The sequence below is a fragment of the Lissotriton helveticus genome, chromosome 7, assembly GCF_964261635.1.
Source record: "Lissotriton helveticus chromosome 7, aLisHel1.1, whole genome shotgun sequence".
In the NCBI taxonomy this organism is placed as follows: Eukaryota; Metazoa; Chordata; class Amphibia; order Caudata; family Salamandridae; genus Lissotriton; species Lissotriton helveticus.
The window spans coordinates 1,311,670,613-1,311,693,194 of NC_136068.1; the positions used below are offsets into that span (position 1 = coordinate 1,311,670,613).

At 51.0% G+C, this 22,582-nt stretch overlaps 1 protein-coding gene across 3 annotated transcripts in view; it reads right to left on the reverse strand.

Moving 5' to 3' along the window:
• MXRA7 (matrix remodeling associated 7) overlaps positions 1-22,582 on the reverse strand; it is a 303,391-nt gene that overhangs the window by 140,045 nt on the left and 140,764 nt on the right. For all 3 annotated transcript variants that reach the window (XM_078654608.1, XM_078654609.1, XM_078654610.1), the window contains exon 2: positions 10,364-10,424. In XM_078654608.1, the coding sequence (XP_078510734.1) occupies positions 10,364-10,424 (61 nt within the window). The remainder of the gene's footprint in view (positions 1-10,363; positions 10,425-22,582) is intronic.

Consider the following 22,582-nt stretch of genomic DNA (forward strand, 5'->3'; position numbering starts at 1 on the left):
CTGACCTCCTTGAACAGCTTCTCCCGCAAGATACCTTTGTGCGCATTCACCGACTTCAGATTGTCCGCCCAGCGAGCAATCCGGGGGCCCTCATAGCCCAGGAGGAACCCCTCCCGAAAACCTTGACGCAGCACCGCAGCGTCCTCCGCCCGCGGATACGCCGCTAACCAGGGCTCCATCTGCTCCAGCCTAACCGGCGTACGAGCCTTTGCCCAAAGCTCCTGCTCCCCCACTCGAACCCCTCCCCTCTGCCCCCCCCTCCCTGGGGACCTCCATGCCCGGGCTGTTGGCCCGGCTAGCCCCCGAGCCCCCAGCACCGCAGCGCCGGGTGCCGCTTCCCGCAGTTCGAGCACTCATGCCTAAAACGGCAAGCCGCCCGTCCGCACGAACCTTTATTGAAATCCCAACAGGCCCCAACCGCGGCCTGTCCGCTGGACTCTCCTCGCCCCACCCCCCGGGTGGGGCGCGCGGCAAAGGGGGGCGGCCCCACTGGCAAACCGCTGGCCGTGTAAATGGTGTGGCCGAACTTGGCCCCGCCCATCGTCTGTTGGTACAAGTCCGCGTTCAGCTCCCCCCACAATGCCTCCGGGTCAGCCGCCATGCGCGCCCGAAACTCCTCGTCATAGTGCGACCACGCGAACCCGCCGTACGTCACTTGGGCCCTCCGCACCACATCCATGTACTTAAAGAGCGCCACAGAACGGTCAGGAAACTTCTCGCAGTATACACTTGCGTATATAAGGAAAGCCGCTGACCAATTGTCCAGTGTCAACGGCACTTTCGGACGCCTGGCTAACTCCTGCTCTTCTTCCTTCGACCCCTCCTTAGACGTCAACTCCCTGTGGAGAAGCTTCAGTATGTCTATGTACTCCCCCTCCATATCTTTTCTTTCGTTGCCAACGACAGGTGCGCTCCCAGTGGCTTTGTCAAACCCATATATGGTAACTTGCGCACAGGCACCACGCAGCTCTCCTTCCCCCCACTCGCAGCATCCTTCCCGGCGACCGCCTCCGACCCCTGCCGCGCGCCTGCCTCCACATCCGCCGCGCCGTCCGTGCCCACTCCCGTGTCCTGCACATACCGCCCCCGCACCAGCCTCCATCCCTCCTCCCCTTCGTCCCCAGTCCCCACTGAGACCTGTACACATCGCCGCTTGCTACACCCCGCTCCGTCTCCTGTCTTACCTGGCGTCAAGGTCGGCGTCCGAACCGGATCCCGCCGCCTAACCAGTGGAGCTGAGGGGGCCGTCACTCTCGGCACTTCCCGCCTCGCAGGCACCTGTAAAATACTGCCAACAACATTACTCTCCCCCCCTTCCTCCCGAATCTCCCCTTCTTCCGCGGACTCCCCATCCGCCACCTCCACACAGTCCTGACCTACCCTGGGGGGTCCAGCCGGCTCAAGCCCGCTCTCTCCCGACACACTCTCATCAAGTCACCCAAATCCACACTCCCACGCCGTTCCACTCCACTCACACCCGGCTCAACAGTTTGTGCATCCACTCTCACTCCCCTGCCCCCGGCGGCCGCAACAACCCTTCGGGGGTGGGCCGGCGGAGATGACCCCCGCCGCCAGCTGCCACGCTCCATTGCCAGGTCCCGCGTTGGAGCTCGGCCGCCCGCACCAGACAGAGCCGGCCCATCCTCTCGGTGGAGTGGAGCCGCATGCTGTTCACCCGAGCGCCTCGCAAACAGCTCCTGCCAAGGAAAGAAGGTGGAGTCCAGCATACCGGGGTGAAAAAACCCGCCATCCCCTCCCCACGCACCACCCCCACACTCCCACCCCAGCGGCGCCCCCCGTCCCCACCCCGCCGAGTGACCGCCGCGGCGCGAAGGAACCCCTCCGCCTCCCATGCCCCACCCACTCATCCCATCCCAGCCCCTCGGGCCACCCCACCCGCCTGACCCCCAACTGGGCCCCACACCCCCTACATGCCCCCCCTCCCAGCCCCCCGCCGCGCCCCACACGCCCCTCTGCTCCCCACCCCCCATCACCCCCATACCACCCCACCCCACCCGACCCCCCACCACCCCCCCACTCACCCATGCACCCCTGCCCCTCCCGCTCGCCACGCCACCCCTCCCCTTGGCACCCGTTGCCCCCCCCCCTCCCCCGCTCCGGGGACATCACTCCCTCCTGACCCCCCACGCCCCCACCCCCTCACCCCCTTCCGACTCCGAAGAGCTCCAATCCAGTTCCGTGTCCTCCCCCCCACCCATCTCTTCCACCTCAGTCTCCTCAAATAACACGGGGGATCCCACCCCCCCCACCCCTTCACCCCCTCCCGCCTGCCCGCCTCCTTGCTCCCCCTGGGGCGTACCCCCCCAGCACTCTCATCCCCCAACCCCCCCGCCCCCCCAGCAGTCGACCCTGCCGGCACCTCAGGGACCCCCTCCCCCCCCCCTCCTGTTCTCCCACCCCCGCGTCACAAACCGTGGCCGCCCGCCCCCCTTCCGCCCCTTCAGCCTCCTCCGCCACCTTATCATGTCCTCCCCCCCCTTTCACAAACTCCAGAGCCTTCTTCTTCGTGCCTCGCTGACCGGCCCTCGTTGCCCCTCTCTTCGCCGCCTTCCGAGACACCGCCGCTCCACGCTGCTTCCCAGCCTTCGCGCCACTGCCCCCGGCCCCGCCCCCTCCTCCTCCAGTCTGAGCCGGCCGCGGTCGCGACCGCGGCGGCTCGCAGGCCCACACGGCCGCCGCGGCGCCGTTGGCAGCGCGCCGCGGCGGAGGCCTCACCTGCAAGTCTGGCCGAAGGACGTCCAACCGGCCTGCCTCCCCCAACAGCCGCAACGCTTCGGCCACCCTGGGGTCCCGCTCCGCCATTCTCTACCACGCTGCCTCAGTCCCGCAGAAACCACCGACGAGCACAACAGCTCCCGATCGCCCCGCCCGACACCCGCTGGCCAAACGCCTCCGCACACGCCTCCGGCCCACTGCACACCACGGGACAACAATTCTATGGACAACACCCCCGGCTGCCGTGTCACTGCACCTCAAATGGTGCCTGACCCAACAAAATGTCCGTATTTAACCTAACCAGCCCAAAAACCGTCCAAAAGGAGCCCAACCAGCCCAACCCAGCCCAACCAGCCCAAACTACGGGGGCCCACAGTGCTCACCTATCCCCCCCCCCCCCCCCCCCCTGCTGCCCCAAATTTCCCCGGGTGGGCAAGCCTCCCCTTGGTCGGCTGCCCCCCCAAATCCCCATAAAGAAGCATGACACAAGAGATTGAACAAATATGTAAAAAAATATGTGAATGAAATCAACTCAGTAGGGAAACCTTCTGGAATCTCAATTGCTTTCCAAAAAAGTAATTGGCCATGCAGGACATTGGGCACACTTTGCTTGAGAGGTGCCAGGCTCATTACTTTACCCAAGTCCAGTAACACTATCCCACAGTACATATTCAGCACCATGAACATAGGGGTCCAGAATAAAAGTCATTTTGACAAAAATCGCTGCAATATTCACTCAAAAAAGGTGTACTGTCTGTTGTGAGGTATGTATTGCTTTATCACAAGGACATCGGACGATACTCTGATCTTCGGGGTGCTAGTCAAACACGGCTAGAACTGGCAAAGTAAAACAAGTGCACCTTTAATCTCAAAAAGTAAGAACATAGGTTTCTGTTCTGCTTAGTGCATCATTGCATACGAATCACAGTCATGAGAAGGGGCTGGACGGTCTCGGCTCTCTTCCCACGACCTCTAAATGGCACTGCCATTTAGAGGTCGTGGGAAGAATGGCACCCCTCACTCCCTCCAAGCGGCCTAATCTCTAAGAGCCCAGCTAATGTATTAATCAGTGTACAGGCAAAGGCAAGAAAGGACTTCAGGCGGCGAGATGGAGAGACTAGACAGGAAAGTCACCCCGAGCTATGCCTCTATATGCAATGTAGTTGTACAAGAGAAAAGCCAGACCTGGGGACTAAATGTAGTCTATAGTGTTGCAAAAGACAGGAAAATGGAAGGCTAACGTGGATCTGGTGGTTATTCTTTAAGGACAAAATCTGGTAGCTGATAAACTGGTTAAAGGCAGTTCATTGACACCAAACATCTGTTCATTACTTGACTTCAACAGGAGTTGCCTTTTGTACGAGCCATGCTGCTGTCTCCTATCCTGGATCTGCCTTGCACCTAAACTCCGGTCACTACTTCTGCCCCAACTCTCTAGCAACCTACTGCCTTCACCCCAGTGTTATGAATGTTGATGCCCCCCTTCCCCCCCCCCCCGTAATTCTACAGGTTTACCAGAGCCACAGGCCTATTTGACCCAATCTTTGCATGGCCCATATTTGCTGCCGTGCCCATCAACAAAGGTAAGTACTCTGCCTTCAATAATTATGTGATCTTGTACAACAGTAGTTTTATTTTCTTACTAAAGAGCTTAGTGATTTGATGCAGAAATGGTGCCTCTCTAGTGCCAAACTCATCGTTTCACCCTTGAATAAAGAGTACCATTGAGATATTCATAATAAACACCATCATATTTAGAGATGTGTTCTAGAGTCATACGATCATGGCAGCAAGTAGCATACAAGCCATTACTTTCGACATCTAAAGTTTCATATTTTAAGCGATCAAGGTTGGTACTAATGTTAGCATATGGCATTGAAGCCCGCAGTATTATGTGGATTTATTAACTATAAGCACCTGTATACTTCTACAAACTGAAGTATATAATAAGGTGATGGATGGAATGCTTAAATTAATTTCAGCCACTGGTAATTGCTTGGGCCACATCCCACTCCATCTTTGTTTTGCATAACATGCGACCTCAGTTTAGACCCAGCCATATGCAAGTCAGTCTTGACCCTGCTCCTATGGTAATAGTTCAACCCGAATTGCCAAGCAAGGTCCTCCCTGAACTGAAACACAAGCAACTCAGGACCGGTTTCACCCTAGTTAGGGCTCATCAGCCAGGTATAGCTTATTTCCAGTGACACAGTGTGCACAGGACCCATGTCTGGGCATAACTTTAGTCTGAGTAAGTACCAGTGGCTGAGAATAATGTAACCATTTCATCCATCCATCATTTTTTTTGTATATTTTAGTATATCAATCAATAAATCAGGGTTTTTTAAAGCGCGCTACTCACCCGTGAGGGTCCCAAGGCGCAGGAGGGGGGGTGCAGCTCCAGGTCCAGTGGAAGAGCCAGGTCTTGAGGTTCCTCCTGAACATGTGCAGGGTCGGGAGCGTCTGATGTTCAGTTGGAGCTGGTTCCAGGTCTTGGCTGCGATGTAGGAGACGGATCTTCCACCTGCTCGGCTTCTGCGAAATGCGGGGGATCTCTGCCAGGGCGAGGTCGGCAGAGCGGAGGTTTCTCTTGGGTACGTGGAAGGTGACTCTCTCGTTGAGATATTTGGGACTGATGTTGTGGAGGGATTTGTAGGTGTCGGTGAGCAGTTTGAAGGTGACTCTCTTCTCAATGGGGAGCCAGTGGAGGTCTCGTAGGTGTTGGGTCATGTGTTTGTGTCTTGGTGTCCCGAGGACGAGTCTGGCTGCGGTGCTCTCTATGGTTTGCAGCTTGTGTATAAGAGTTCTGTTGATTCCAGCATAGAGGGCATTGCCTTAGTCCAACCTGCTGGTGATGAGCGTGTGGGTGACAGTCCTCCTGCATTCCTGGGGAACTAATTTGTAAGTCTTGCGGAGAGTGCAAAGGCAGTTGAAACTAGTGGAGGCGACGGAGTTTATCTGGCAGGTCATGGTGAGGGATGAGTCGAGGATGATGCTGAGGTTCTGTGTGTGGTCGGTAGGGGTGGGTGGGCTACCGAGGGCAGAGGGTCACCAGGAGTTGTCCCAGGCGGAGGTGGAGGGTCCGAGGATGAGGACTTCCCTCTTCTCCGAGTTGAGCTTCAGGCAGCTATCCTTCATCCAGGCTGCGACGTCCTTCATTCCTTCCTGGAAGCAGAGTCTGGTGTCTTCTGAGTTCTTCGTGAGAGAGAGGATGAGCTGGGTGTCGTCGGTGTAGGATACTATGCTGAGACCATGCTGTCTGACGATGGTGGCGAGGGGGGCCATGTAGATGTTGAAAAGCGTGGGGCTGAGCGATGATCCTTGGGGTACTCCACATTAGATCTCACTGGGTTTGGAGAGGAAGAGGGGCAGTCTGATCATCTGGGTTCTGCCTGACAGAAAGGACTGGATCCAGCTGAGGGTGGTTCCTTGTATCCCAGCGTTGTGAAGTCTGGCTGCAAGAGTGCAATATGAGACGTGTCCAAGCCTGCGGAGAGGTCTAGTAGGATGAGGGTTGCAGTGTGTCCCAGGTCGAGTAGCATGCAGATGTCATCAGTGGCGTCGAGGAGGGAGGTCTCGGTACTGTAGTTGCTGCGGAATCCCGACTGGGAGGCATCTAGGATGGCATTCTCTTCGATGAAGGCGGTCTGCTGGGTGTTCAAGAGTCTCTCGGTGACTTTGGCCGCGAAGGGGAGGTGAGAGATGGGTATACTACTAAAAGGCAGCATTAAGGTGAGTAGCTTCTAAACATATCTTATAAGAACTAAAGAATAATCAAGCATTACAACTAAGTGTAAAATGCGCAAATTTAAAAAAGTGAAAGGAAAACTTTTCAATCATTTTATAAAGCATCAATACATTTTGTTTGGCTTTGACAATTGGTGCAATTATGTCTTACTTAATAGACAGCTCTCCAACTGTACTTTTGTGAACCCTTGTGAAGGTGCACAGATTACTGGAAGACTGAGGTTATCCAGGGTTTTAACAAAAAAAATAAGGGTGTTATAAGTCTAACCTATAAATGTATGTAGAAGGAAAAGTCACATGGCATACATATATAAAATGGCGAAAGGGACATCAACTTAGGTTTCCATGGTGTTCTGTGCCGCATCATCTCGGGTTCTGGAAGGAGTCACAAGAACTCTTTGGACGGCATAAGACGTGGAAAAGCAAGCTTGCTGTCCCAATCAGTGTGCCTCTGCTAAGCTACATGTCCCAGAATGTGAATTCTCTACGGACAATCGAGTCTAGATGTTGTGGGGTCTCAGGTACAGCGTGCTAAGCCTTTATCCTCACTTCCATTTCTAGCTTTCAACTGTCTTTACAGTTCCACTATATTGTGTTCAGCATTTTTCAACTTCTCCCTGTTTATTTTCTTCACGCTGTTTCTAGTCATTCCCAATATTGCCAATTAAAAACATTGCTATTCTGGGGCTCAGTTGCTAGATCACCTCTAAGCTCTGTGGGACAGTATCAGTGGTAAAAGTGTTCTATACAAATAACATCACATCATTTCGAGAAAAATGAAGTCAATTGGGTAGCAAACCATGATTACTCCCCCTCCTCTCGGCTGGTGTATATTTTTGGAGGTTTTCGCTTTGTTTGAAAGCCTGGCTATATTTATAGCACGCGCCAGCCTCACCATACCGCCTGAAGAGAGGGTATTGTTCTAACACCCGTTCAAGGCGCAGCTGGCACAATGAGTTGGGCTGCGCTCAAAGAATGCCCTGGCTCTTACATTCCGCCACCCCGCCCACTATTTCCACACCGTCTGCCAGCAGGACGCACAGTCTTGGATTTAAAGCGACCACCACCTTGATTAAAGACGAGCAGGATCTACTCCTTCCTCCTTGCCCTCTCCTGTTCGATCTTCCGGTCTTCCTACCAACATTCCAAGGAAGGCAGAGAGGTTAAGATATTTGTTCCATCTCCAAGAATGCGGGACATATGACGTACTGTAAAGCCATTACATCGTGTGCAGACTGTTCTCTGCAAGGTAAACGGGAGTTTTTTGAAGCAAAGTCACAGAAAAGCTCCATTTCGAAGCAGCAGGATCAAAGGCTTCTCCTTAGTAGAGTGGAAGGATCAGTGAAACATAATAGTAATAATACTTTAGTGCAGTTCTAAATGAGGTGCATTGATCCCTGTCAAGCATATAAGCAACAGGAACATTCCAGAAGTCAAAAATGCATCCCTTCTTCAGTATTACAGCTTTACCTGAACCGGACCCCTTAAATTTGTCCATGGTTCTTTCGAGTAAATAATTAACATACACCAGCTCTGAATGCAGATGAAGTTGTTGTCCCAATTCGCCACTTTATTAAGTTAGTTATATGCATTTGCACAGCATATAACTTCTCATGCACAGCATATAAACTCAGCCAGAGCCCAGAAGGGTCTGTACAGCTTTCATTTTTAATTAAAGTACTTCTGTGCTGGGCAAGGACTAATTACTGCGTAGCACCCCAAAAAAGTTAATCGATCACGATAAAGCAGGTGACAGCAACCAGGAGATATCCCTGAAGCAGCAGTCTATGTCCTAGCCAATATGTTGCAAAGTCCAATACTCTTCGCAAGCCATAATTTTACTCACCCGGGAGGTGACTTTTGGGGCTCTGTTTGACTTAAACAACTGAAAAAGAATGGTCATCTTAGATTACAATTGGTTCATTAAGGACTGGAAAGCTCCATCAATCATATGGCCAGATGTTTTTGCATGCTGGTCCGCTGGAAGTATGCTCTGCAAAAATCCAAGTAGTCTTGAATGGTTGACTTTAATTATGCAGTAAGGATAGGCTGTTTATGATACATAGGATACAATCAAGCACAACTCTTGTGACAAATTCTCCTTTGAGATGTTTACACACATCCGTATGGATACCACATGGATCCTTTGAAAATATAGATACCAAAATATATCACCAACTTTTAATGATTTTGGGTTTGGTTTAGAGTTGGATGATAATGGATATATCAGGTTTCTGCAGGAAGCGAGAAATGCACAATAGAGGACATCAGGAGAACGTCCTCCACCAGCTCCAGAACTTCCTCCATAAATGGGATTCATTCCCATTATCAATTAACACTAAGTCCAGCGTCTGGAGACAGAATCCTTCAAATAAATTCTGCCCTGACCATGATTCTCCATGTAAATATAACAGAAGGTAAGCAGACTTCCCAAGTCCTTATATGCTACAGACACAATTGAAATCCTTGCACCATAGTCAACGGACTTCAGCAGCGACCAGAGTGGTGGCAGATCCGAATTACACAGCCTGCTTTAGCACTGTAAGTTATTTAAAGTCTCTAGCTTTAACCTGCTCGACTATGTGTTTGAAGCTTAATTACATGCAACCCCAACAAAAGCCAGATAAAGCCAGGCGATTGGATACCAGATATGTATTTCCTTAGACAGGGAGCATTGTTGGGGGAACTGAGCCTTTCAGATGAAAAATACCCCGACCCTGGACTGAGGTGGGTGAATTGGCAGTAAAATTGTAACCTTGGGAGTGGAATAGACCACTAATTACTTTTAGATTTCTGCTCCCTCCAAGCATGTAACCTAGTACAACAGCCCTAGGAAAAGATTGTGAACTCTTCCACAGCAATAATGTCCTTGCCAGGAAGACTCATACAGCTCTTCTAGGGGACCCTCAGCTGAGAAGCTGGGATGCATTTGGAACCTCTACAACAACCTTTGTGCTACTGAACTTAGAATCTACACACCTTTTGTTTCAGTTCTGAAGAGATCTAAGTGGGTCCAGTTCCATACAGGGCAGACAGGACTGAGCACAGGCGGGGAAGTGGTGCAAATGTTGCATATGCACCAGTACCTTTTGTTAAAGTCTGTTAAAGGAGACGGAGGCTAGTGTACATGCTGCATGTGATGGGCATTTATTATCTTGCTATCCACACTGAGCCTGCCATCCTGAAGATTTTAAATTAGAGCTGCAAGCCAGGAGGGATTGAAAATGCCGGAGGAAGGATTTATTTCCACAGCTTGTAGCAAGATACTTCTTTCCCTTTGAAATCCCTTCCTGGGGCAACTGATCGACCTACAGGGAGCTGTTTTAGGGAAAGCGCTTAATAAACTTCTATCCTTCAGGATAAAGGCTGGAAATCTCAGTATAGTACACATTTTCTTGATTAGTAACTTGTGAAAAAAATGTAACTAAGTCATGTAAATGCCGCACAAAAGTACAATGCAAGCATGGAGATGTCACATATATGCATGTTTAAAACTTGGCAGCTATGGTCCTCGTGCTCGTTTATTACAGTGCATCGTCGCCCTCGGGGTACAATGCGCTTAATAAGTGTCTAAATACATTGTAGTGAGTAAGGGAGTACAATCCCTTTATACTGAGTGTAAAGCCACCTGGAAATAAAGGTACTTGAGCTGAGAGGCCTGACCTCTTGCAGACGATGAAGATGGGGAGACCACGATCCCTGGAGAGAGCTCCAAACACTCCCTAACCCCAATCAAGCAACTGAGGCAGCAGGAGGGAAGCCATTTTCTGATAGATCAATGTGTCACTTGGGAAGCAAGACATGAACGTATCAGATGTCATTTCAGAGTGAGTTCTCAACAGGGCGGCCAGACATAACCTCCCCTATACCACGATCTTACCTCCCTCATTATCCGAGTCCTCTTTCACCATCAGCTCACGCTCGGGCTCATCGTCTTCTTCCTGTAAAACAAGAACATAAAGACCACGATTACTGGACCATTCAAATTAAAGGAGCTCTTTCATCATATGCGAAAAACTCAAAGATTCACAAATTTAGACCAGATATTGGCACCAAAACCAAGGGTGCAATTTATTTTGACTGTCAACAACAAAAATGCCAGGATTACTTACCACTAATCTCCATTACTTCGAGTTGAAGCCTTCCTCGTCACAGTCCCTACTAATGAGAGGGTCTCTTTTTTAACAAGATATACTTGCCCTCTTTAATCTCAGTCCATCCTCCTATCCTGAAAATATGTGAGGGACTATGGAAGGGGCTTCTTGTTTTATTGTTCAAGCTTTATAACCACAGATATTAATGTTGCTATTTAATGTAGCTCTATATGCCCTTACAGGGAATGTGTGTGTGGGGGAGGATGTTGCAGGTCTGTGAAGAGGAAGACTACAAGTCTGAGTAATGCAGATTAACAGTGTGCAATCTGGACATTATCTCCTCCTCATATCTTCCTCCTTCCTGCCTTACTAATGAGGATCTACCCTAGCTCATTTCTAATACAAGCCTACCATCTTAATTGTTATAATACAGCACACAATGTTTAGTAGTTCTTCAAATAAAATCACAATATGACCATATACTACTGAATGTATTCCTGTGCTAAATGACGCAGAACTTGATCCTCCTACATGCAGTCTGTTATGAGCAGCAACAGTATTTGGACATGTTGAATTACGTTGCATAGAATGTGTTGGCATTGTGTTGAATTATTTGGAGTGTCATTTTGTGGAATGTAATTACGTAGCATGCGTTGGGTTGAATTATGTGCAGTGGCATTGGGTGGCATGAAGTGGAATTATGTGGAGTGGACAGGGACGAAAAAATATATGGCACACAAACAAGGATGTGTGGGAATCAGGCTTCACCAATATTTATCATTTGTGTATTAATGGAGTCTTGCAATACTTACTCATCCATATTTTAATTCTCTTCATCAGGGTCTGAATCCTTTTGAACCTTCCTCTAAGTTGAGCGACAAGGTTTAAAAAGCTTCTATTTTATGTCCCTCTTTTGGAGCTATTTCAATATTTCAAATAAGAGACCAATTTTCTAGCACGTTGACCCATCTAAATGCTACAGAGACACTGTAACGGCAGGTTAGACAAAGTCTATTCATGTGTATCAGAAACTTGAAACAGTAATGAATGTAGCCGAAGATAGGACTTAGCTGGTCTGGAGATAGGACTTAGCTGTTCCTGATAGAAGAAGGACAACAATGCAGGGGTGTATTGGCAATGCTCCTCAGGCTTTCTGCCACATCTTAGCGAGGAATTATTAGTGCCACTCAGAGGTTTGTCGATGTCCTGTCTTTATTTGGCACATCCCAAGGTATGTATTCCTGACTAAGCTTCCAGTTTCCAAACAGTACTGTTGCAAAGTCATCCTGTGCCCTGGGCACCCCCAACGTTTTGCTGACTGATGCTGGTGGTAGCTGACTCTGACTGACTCTGGGCTCTGCCTAACCAGGCCCAGGGCCAGTGATATGCTGAAAGAGACACATTAGAATACAGTTAAAACACCTACATACACTAAGGTACACAATGGTAAGATGGGGTACCACGGTGATTGGCATGACCTCCCCTATAGGCCCCTAGTATATAATAGGACAGGGGGATTGAAACTACCTAGAAGTCCCCAGTACCCTGGGGCATGGCAGTTTAGAGGCCAGCAGCCTTTTTCTGCACTTGCATGTGTGCGTGCACTGCTGAAGCCTGAGGTCAGTTTAAAAACAGCCTTGATGCCAGGACTGCTTTTAAAAAGTAAATTGAGCCCAAACTCGATTTTGGTGTTTGTGGCACTTATACATGGATAACCTACAATGTTTTGGCATATTAGGCACCCCCAGGGTCTCCCCGATGTATCCCAGGGGTGGGGGGGGGTCAGGTATTTATAAGGTACACCGTTATAAAATGAGTTTTTATATGCCTGGGTAAAGTGAACTTTCACATTTCACTCCCCACATTGTGGTAAAGTGCTGCTCAAATTCGACTTTGATTCTAGGAGCACTGTAGAGGGACAATCTACAATAGTTCCACATGGGGTGGGGTTCATGGAGATAGAAGGCAAGTACTTATAAAATATGCTTTTGTAAGTCCTGGTGCTGGACAAATGGCCCAAGTCCTTGTTCCCATTGCAAATCCCCTGTTACATGGGATAACATGGTAGAAAGTTATTGATTAATAACTTTTGATAGGAGAGGGATAGAAATGCCATTCAAAGACTTCACAGAATGGTATTAATAACTCCAACAGTATCATATTGTTGAATTTCTCCTAAAGTGTACATACAAGAAGTTATAAGACTTTCTTGTTTGTAGGTCCAAATTCAGCCTTCAAGTGGTCTGCCCTGATTGGTCAGAGTTAAGTGGATTAGCCTGACTGCTTTGAAGAGGTGATAAAGAGCATCTGGGGTTAACCAGCTCTGCAGTGTGCTGTTACATAGGCTCTACAAAGGGGAGAGCAGAGACCATTGTCATTTATAGCTCTGAACTTCCCACCTTAGGCAGATGGTAGGATTAAGGAAGGTATGAGCAGATGCAGGGGGGAGAGTCTAAGTAAATTAGCCATCCTAGGGGTGTGTTTAGCCAGCTCTTACCTCCTTGCTGGAAAATCAGCCATTATTGATTCGGAAGATTTGATGCACTGTGGGACAAAATAATGCCACACTCTACAGGATGTGGTCATAACTTTGAGGAGTTACCCTGCGACCATTGGTCAGAAGTGACCTCCTGCATGACCCATACAACTTGGAATAAGTATCTGAGAGGGGCAGAGCCCTCCAGATCTGCTGATTGAAACTGAAGAGAATCATAAGGGTCTGTCTGCACTGAAGATTTTGAAGTGTATTTCCAAAGGCCAGGACTCTGACTTTGCAGCTTTTTGCATCATTGGAAACTACAGCCCTGTGGGTCAAACCTGCTTCAAAGGGATTAAAGAACGGCCTCCCTGCAAGCTACAGGTTAACAGAGCTCAACTGGACATTCCCACAAAGAATTCCCAACCTGGAGTACCAGTGGATTTGTTCAAGTAGATTGTGGAATTGAAGTTTCACACTTTCAAGGACCCTCTTGGAGATTCCAGAACCTTGAATTGTAAATCTGTATTTGTAAAGCACAAACTACTCACCCTTACGGGTCTCAAGGCGCTGGGGGCCTTCATGGAAATTAAGTGAGCTATTGCCCTGAGTCACATGGTGTTGAGCTGAGCTACCGCCGGAGCCAGGGATCAAACTGTGAACCCTGTGCTCTGAAGTCAGCTGCCCTGGCCGCTGCACCACACCTGCACCTGGGACTGCAAGCAGAACGTCAGGAAGGAGTTCTAACTGGACCCCGCCTGCAGGAGAAGGCGGCACAACACAGTGGTGAGAAATTCCCAAGAACAATTTCTAAATGTGTGTCCCTGTCAGAGAAAACGAAATTACTAAAAGGGGCACTGTTGGTTTCTAAGCACTAGAAAGTGACTAATCTTTAAAAATTCATTTCTCTGGTTCCCTACAATGGATATTTTTTTCGCTTTGGTGTCATTTAAAAGAAAAAAATATGATCTATTTTTATAAATTGGTGTTGGATTTTTATTTTGTGTTGTGTCTTAATTATTTACTTAAATTGTGTTTTTAAATGCTTTACATACCTGTCTTTGAAGTTAAGCCTGTCTGCTCACAGCAAAGCTCCAAAGGGTTGAGCATAGGAATCATTTTCTAAGACCTATGCTGAGTCCTACCATGTGTTAGTGGCCTTATTGCCAGTGGCATACCTAGATTTGCCCCTACCAATAACCCACTTTCCAACATGTGACCAGCCCTATCCTATTTAATGTCTCCTTGCAGCCCCTGTTTTCCATCATAAAGTCTTCGGGTGTCTGTTTAGTCAATTATGCCGATGACACACAACTAGTCTTCTCCTTGGAAAGGGACCATGCATTATCAATGGACTTGTTCCAGCAATACATGCGGCAGACGACGGACTGGCTCAGAAGGAATTCAATGCAATTCAATAGCGGAAAGACGGAGGTAATATACTGCTCGGCAGGCAGGATGTCTAGACAACTGTCTTTTGACTTCATATTATTACCAGAGGAGGAACCACTAATTCTGGTCAGGAAAGTTCATAATCTGGGGGTGCTGTTTGATGACGACCTCCAGATGGAATCGCAGGCAAATAAGACCGCTAGCGTATGCTTTGCACTTATCCGCATGCTACGGAAAATACTCCCTCTATTACCTAAAGAGGCACGCCCTCTGGTGGTAAGTAGCATTGGGGGAAGCAGGCTGGATTAATGCAAGTCCCTATATCTGGGGGCCCCTGCCTACATTTTCCAGGGACTGCAAAGAATCCAGTCTGCAGCCGCCAAACTGGCCCTCGGTAGGCCACGGAGCTCTTCTTCTATCATGGCTCTAAGGGAGCTACATTGTCTACCCATTAGGGAAAGGGTCCATTTTAAAGTTCTGTGTATGGTTTTTCCTGCTGTGCACGAGCTAGGTCCTGTCCCCCTACAGGAAAGGTTCATGTGGTATCAACCTACTAGGCAGCTTCGCTCTTCTAGCACTGGCCTGCTGATGATCCCCCGGTTTAAACGGGCCAGGCTAGGAGGAAGGGCATTCAGTAGGGTTGGCGCCCGTCTATGGAACGAGCTCCCTCAGAGCCTCAGACTAGTCAACTCTGTTAGAGTTTCGTAGGAACTTAAAAACCTGGCTTTACCCCATGACTTAGTTCCTGCTCCTCTCCGCTTCTTGCTGCGCCCTGCCTTTACTCTGGTCATAGTTAGTCTTTAGTCTGAAGCCCGTAGGGTGACAGTATGCGCTATATAAGATATAAAATCAATCAATCAATCAAACAATCATCAGAGTCAGAAGTCTGGTACATGCTGAATTGTCACTGCTAGCACTGTCTTGTTACACATCCCTGTTATGTAGTTTGGAAGGAGGCAGGGAGGACTCAGTAGCACATCAGTGGGTGCTGCAGCATTTTGCCTTAGACCCAATTAGCATTTCCTCCGATGCTCCCATCTATCATCAGGCTCTGTCGGGCCCCTGTGGCTTTGTTCCGATCAGCGGGTGGATAAGGGTTCAGGACCCCAAGACAAGGGCAACCATCTTGGATACTGGTCTTCCACACTACACAGGTCATGCTTTTTCAATAGATTTTCCAGTATTATTTAGATTTTTGTCTCCACATTTTTAGTTAATGCTGATTGTAAAATAATATGTAACCATAACTTAAATAGTGCCTAGGGGAAGCAACAACATTTTATCTTAAAAATGCTATAGAATGGGGGGCGTGGCTAGCAGCCGATCATGGCGGCAGCGTAAAAGAGAGGCTCCGGGAGTGAGGCGGCTTCCCCCTTCAATCCGTTTACAAATCCGATAGATTACAACCTCTGAAGGGGAGAACCAGGGTCGAGGACCGAGTGGTGGCCAGCGGAGGAAGTTCGAGCACTGCAGCACACCAGGAAACGTCCGGAAGAAATCCCGATCGACAGGGCCTGGAGGCGGCAACTAGCAGCGGGCTGAAGTACCTCGGGAGGCCGAGCGGAAGTGGTGGTGCGGAGGGACCCAGACACCGGAAGCCAGCGCAGGCGGAGACTGCGGGAGCAGGGCTGGCGGAAAAGACGGGACACACCATCCGACCCTGACCGGCAGCCTCGCGAAGTAAGCGGACACCAGCGGGGGCTTGCCGAGAGGAGCGGAGAGCGGCGGGACGGCCCTGGGGACTCCGGTAATGGCGGCATAGTGTGGCCCTATTAGATCCGGGAACGGGAGGAGTCCCAGCGGGCGGTTGAATTCGGCAGGACAGACAAGCATTCCCCCGCACCACAACAAACGGCAGGCTCAGGCGGTAGGGAGTGAGACTTGGCTCGTCACCGCAGAAACACAGCGCGGGGGCTGAAGAAGTTTCCGGACCCGGCTGACACCGAGTAGTAAGGCACCAGCACGGACTGTTGGCGATGAGGGACTTCCTTACCCGCATTGGACTGGTTGGGTGATCTCTGTGAATGCGGGGCTGCCGAGGTGGTCCGAGCGAGATTGACGGGCAAGACGGGCAACACCATTCGAGCCTGTTCGGCAGCCTGGAGAAGCGAGCGGGCGTCAAGGCGGCCCCGTAGTGAGGAGATAGGAGCGGGGGGGCGGCACGGGGACTCAGGTATTGCCGACATATTATCGCACCTTTGGTAGAAAAGTACGGGAGGAGACCCGGCGGGCAGCCGAAACCCGACAGGAAGGGACACAGCGCATTTCACACTCCTGTAGGCGGCACAAGGCAAGTTTGGGCATTGGGGAGAGCGGTCTGGCCCGCCATTGAAGGAAACAGCGCAACGGTAAACAGTTGTCCCCAGACCGTGCGGATACCGCGCAGAGAAGAGCGCAAACAGGTTAACGGCAATAAGGGGCCTCATTCCCCACCTGGGACTGATTTGGAGTTCTGGTGCACCCCACATTATTGCAGAGGTAATGTGCACGGTGGGACACGCATTCTTGTAACCCTGACATTGCATCATAGTGCCAACACGCCATACACCCAGCACCCAACGCACGAAGGACATTGAAAACTCGGGGGCCGCAGTCGAAGCCCAGGGACCGGTGGAGTGCGGGTGGCTCCTTGGGGTACAGCAAACGCCCGGCAAAGGAGCAAGACTATTTCAGGGGACAACATGGCGGTCAGGGGCCACAGGCACAATTCAACACAAGCAAAACTCGATAAATTCGCATATGATAAACAGAATTCCCCCCGGGCGGAGGCCCGCACATCCACGGGGAAGACAACGGAGGGCAAAGGGGCCCAGAAGGCAACGCTTGAGGATGTAATGCGTGCCCTGGCGCAGGTGCAAGCCACGGTGGGGACCACTGCCATGGAGGTCACTCTAATACGCGCAGATCTTCAAAAAATGAATGAGACAGTGAAACAAGTGGAGGTGGTGACGAAACCCTTGGTGAGGACGTGACGGAACTGCATGTGGCGATGGAGAGAGTGGAGGCCGAAAATAAATCCCTCAGGGAGAAACTGGACGATCAGGAAGAGCGCTCGAGGAGGAACAACGTCCGAATACTGAGGGTTCCGGAATCAGAAGGAAAAGGCGCAATGGACCTCTATGTGGAGGAGCTGATTAAGACGAAACTGAGCCCCGGGGGACCCTCGCACTTTTCCTTGGTGGGAGGGCACACAGAGTAGTCGGAGGGACACCGAAACTGCCCCCCCCCTCCCAAGACCAATTCTAGCGCGACTCTTCAATTTCCGCGATCGCGATGCCATTTTGCAGGCAGCGAGGGTGTCACCAGCCATCCAGATCCAAAATTCAACTGTGGCCTTCTTCCCGGACTACACAGCTGAGGTCTCGCGCCGGAGGAGAACTTTTCTGGAGGTAAAAAAGGCGCTGAGGGCGAAGGAACTGTCTTACTCAATGCTATTTCCGGCCCGGCTTAGAGTGGTTGCGGACGGTAAGGTCTGGTTTTTTGACACGCCGGAAGCGGCACAAGATTGGTTGGAGGGCTGGAGAACTGCTGGGCAGCCCCGCCGCCCTCACAGGAATAACTGGAACCACCGGGAAAACAGCCAAGCGGGTTCCCAGACGTCGGGCAGAGGAGGTGAGGCCAGGTCACCACCGCGAGAACAACTTGGAGCGGAGGGAGGAGTGGAGCAATGACCACCCGGTACAATCCTGAGCGATGCCTGATACAGAACTTTGCCGCAAGAGCACGCTTGGACACTGGCCTGGGGAGCTCTGAAGAGGGCAGGGAGGCCACCCGCTCAAGGGGATCCTCTACCCCAGCACGCAAGTACACTGTTACAGGGATGGGTAAAGCACTCTGCTAAGTTGGGGGGGCAGGCGGTTGAATGTCCGTTAAGCAGGGAAGCAGGAAGGGGGGAAGGCGGGGGGGGCTGTTTTGATGTTTTTGAAGTTCCACAAGTAAGATTACGACACTTCACTGTGCACACACTCAGCTTAGGTTTCTGGATTGGAGGGCACAACCCGGTCATGAGATTTAGCTGGCACAACACTGGGTGCAAGAACAAACATGCACAACACCCAATCCCATACACCTGAGGGTGGAGCACTGAGGTCGCCGACCGCACCTCTCCGGCTAATGACATGGAATGTGCGAGGGCTGGGAGACAAGATAAAGCGGGGGTTGGTGATGAACGCGGTGAAGAGGCAGGGACCGGCCTTGGTGCTTCTGCAGGAGACGCATCTCACTGGTGGGGCATCCAGGGCTCTGGATAGAAGGGGGTACACGATGGCGGTACATTCGGAATTCACCTCGGGTTCCAGGGGCACAGGTATTTTGGTTAGGAAGTCTTCACAGTTCATAACACTGAGCACCAAGGTTGATGACCAGGGTTGTTTTGCAGGACTCCAGGGGCAGTGGGAGGGAAGACTCCTTAACTTAGTGTCAGTGTATGCCCCCCGGCGCTCCATTCAGTCACACTTCCAGCCCTTGGCGACTTCCTTCTGACCCTACCTGAAGGGGATATAGTACTCGGAGGAGACTTCAACGCCACGGTAGACGCCCTGGTGGACAGGTTCCCGGCGGTGGAGCAGGCTGGTGGTCCCTCCCGCTTCCAGAGGTTCCTGAACACCATGGGCCTGATAGACATATGGAGACACACTCACCCCACTGAGAGACAGTATACATACCACTCCACAGTACATAACAGTTTATCTCGGATAGACTACTTCCTGGCACTGGGTGGCGGCCTGCAACACGTAGATACCATTGACATCCAACCCAGGGGGATATCAGATCACTCCCCGGTCACACTAACGTTGTCCACTCAGGAGAAATCGCGAAGAAGAACCTTTCCCATACATGCATCTTATCTCAAGGTCCCCAAGGTTAGAAAGGTGCTCAAGACAACGACTACACATTACTTTGCTGAAAATACTGCCTCAGTACAGTCCTCCGCTGTTCTGTGGGAGGTGTACAAGACCGTCCTGAGGGGACAGGCTATAACGTCAATAACAGGATATAAGCGAGAGAAAACACTTGAATTGTCCAAGCTGGAATTAGCTCTGCACGACGCAACAATGGCGCATACGGCGGACCCTACACCAGACACGTCCCATACACTACTCCTCCGTCAGCAGCAATATAGAGAGCACCTGCGGCATCAAACGACTGAGCAGATCGCTGCGACAACACAGAGAATTTACGACATAGGAGATAAGGCAGGTAAAATGCTGGCCTGGTTAGATAAGAAAGGGGGAAGCACCAGGGGAATACAACGAGTGTGTGACAGGGAGGGGATAGTACAGACTAGCCCCGAGGAGATAGAGGAGGCCCTTGCCGACTACTTCGAAGGAGTCTATACTCCGGATAGAGTAGTGTCAGCCGACATGGCCCGAGAAACGCTAGGAACCTACTCAGATCCTGACGACGGATGCCGTTGCGGAACTGGAGGCAGATATCACGGCGGAGGAAATACAAAAGGCCATACATGCGGTAAAGTCCGGGAAGGCGCCGGGGCCAAACGGCATCCCGATAGAATGGTATCAGGCCGAGTCGGAAAGGCTCAGTGGGCCCTTGTTAGCTATGTACACTGAAAGCTTGGCGGTGGCCGAACTACCATTTGATCAAAGAACAGCAACTATCGTCGCGATCCCCAAGCCCGGGAAGCCGCCGGAGGAGTGTACATCGTACCGCCCCATATCCCTTCTCAATGCCGAGGTTAAAATTTTGGCGAAACTCCTAGCTACCCGGCTGAATGCACACCTCCCACACCTAATACACCCAGACCAGTCAGGCTTCATGCCACATAGAAACACCGCTCTGAATCTACGCAGGGTGCATGGCGTACTGGCAAGGGCACAGTCGCTCTCGGAGCCGGCGGTCATACTGGCACTTGATGCAAAAATGGCCTTTGATATGGTGGAGTGGCAATACCTATTTGAGGTCCTGGCGCGCCTAGGGTTTGGTCCTAACTTCATAGCTTGGGTCTGGTTACTCTATACTAAACCAGTAGCACAGGTAGTGGCGAACGGACACATTTCCCGTACGTTCCCGCTGGAGCGAGGTACCTGACAGGGTTGCCCCCTGTCGCCGCTGCTCTTTGCGATCCCATTGGAACGGCTGGAGACTCTGATACGCTCGACTCCACTGTTGAGGGGAATCACCTGGGCAGGGGGGTGGGAAGATCGCCTTTCGCTATACGCGGATGATATGCTTGTGTACCTAACGGACCCGGAACATAGCATAGCGGCGCTTCTGGCTATATGTGACGAGCAAGGGGAAGTATCAGGATACACCTAAAACTGGGCAAAGTCGGAACTGTATGTCCTGCAGGGTCCGGCCCCGACCCTTGACGATGACTTCCCCTTAAGGACAGCAGGGTCTTCCTTTAAATACCTGGGCATTCATATCACCAAGGATCCAACGGAATTCGTTTGGAAAAATCTGACACCACCGTTGGAGCGGCTGAAGCAGGATGTCAAGTTCTGGGCGACGCTGCCCTTGACACTGCTGGGCAAAGCGGCGCTCTATAAAATGATGTCGCTACCGCGCTCCTTATATGTCCTAGAAAATACCCCATACCCGGTGCTGCCAGGGTACTTTAGGCAGGTGTCAGCGTTGGTATCCTGTCTTATGTGGAACAATCACCCGGCGCGCATTGCCCAGGCTAAAATGCATAGGGGATGGTACGACGGGGGGATTGCGTTGCCGAACCTGCAATTATATTACTGGGCCGCTCAATTAAAGCCCATTAATCACTGGTTGCACGCACCCCAAGAAGATCCGGCATACAGGGCCGACAGGGCACAATTGGGTACTAATAGCATACTGGCACCTCTATATGATCAGTGCTTAGTGCATAAATTGGTGGGACCCACGAGACTTACCGCAGCGCTGTGGCACGCGGCACAAGCAAAACTGGGGTGGAAGGGGCGAATTACTCGGCTCACCCCATTGTGGGACACCCGGGCCCTGGGTAACCTGAGACACAGTAAGGGTTTTACACACTGGGACAACATTGGTATATCCACAGTGGGAGACCTGTGGGAAAAAGGTACTGTGATCCCCTTTGCCCAGCTGCGACAGCTATATGATCTGGGTCCCAGGGAATCGTTTTGGTATGTACAGATCCGGCACGCCCTGCTTACAGCCATCCCACCAGCAGCAGAGGTCCCAGAGGCATCCCCACTTGAGGATCGCCTCCTCACAGATTACATGCAAGAACATGCTACTTCCCTCACTTACCGCAAACTGATTAACAATCTACCGGACCCTATGGTAAAACTGAAAGACAAATGGGTGGGGGACTTAGGAGAAATGGACGACTTTGAATGAAACGAAGCACTGGCGTCGCCTAAGGAGGTGGGCATATCAGCAAAATTCAGGCTTGTGCAGCTTAAGATTTTACATAGGGTATATTACACGAGGAAAACACTACACCTAATACAGCGGGCACAACATCCCTATTGTCTCCGTGGCTGTGGGGAGGAGGGAACGTTATTCCACACTATATGGGAATGCCCACGCATCCAGGAGTACTGGAGACAAATAATGCGCACCATATCCCAAACATTGGGAGTGTCCCTGGTCCCGGAACCGCGTAAGTGCCTGCTGAATATCTGGGAACCGACCGACCTCTCCAGACACGGCCAACTATGGTCCACGTTAGGTATGATGATAGCAAAACGTGATATAGCACAGAAGTGGGGTGCGGTAAAGGCCCCCACGTTGACACAATGGTGTACGAACATGGACAGGGTGATGATAACTGAGAGGGCAGTATACACTAGCAGGGCTTGCCCACGTAAATGGAATAAGATATGGACCCCGTGGAATGGGTTTAGGGGGAGATTTGTGAACCCCTGCAGGAGGACGACCCACTGACATCAGACGAGGAGGGGGAGGACGAGTAGGAGGAGTGGAAGGAGGGAGGGGCAGATTGGCCACCCGTGAGTCAAGGTTGGACTCATGACCGGGAGGGGGAAAGACAAGCAGACAGGCTAACCTGAATTAGCAGCGCAATACCACAAAGGCACCCACCAACAAGGGAACATGGTAATAACCGCTCCAGTGGTAATGGCTCTGCTCACCAACAAAAGACAATTCACACGTACAGGAGGAGACAGGGGCGGTGCTCTAATTTTCTCGTTTGCCTTATGAT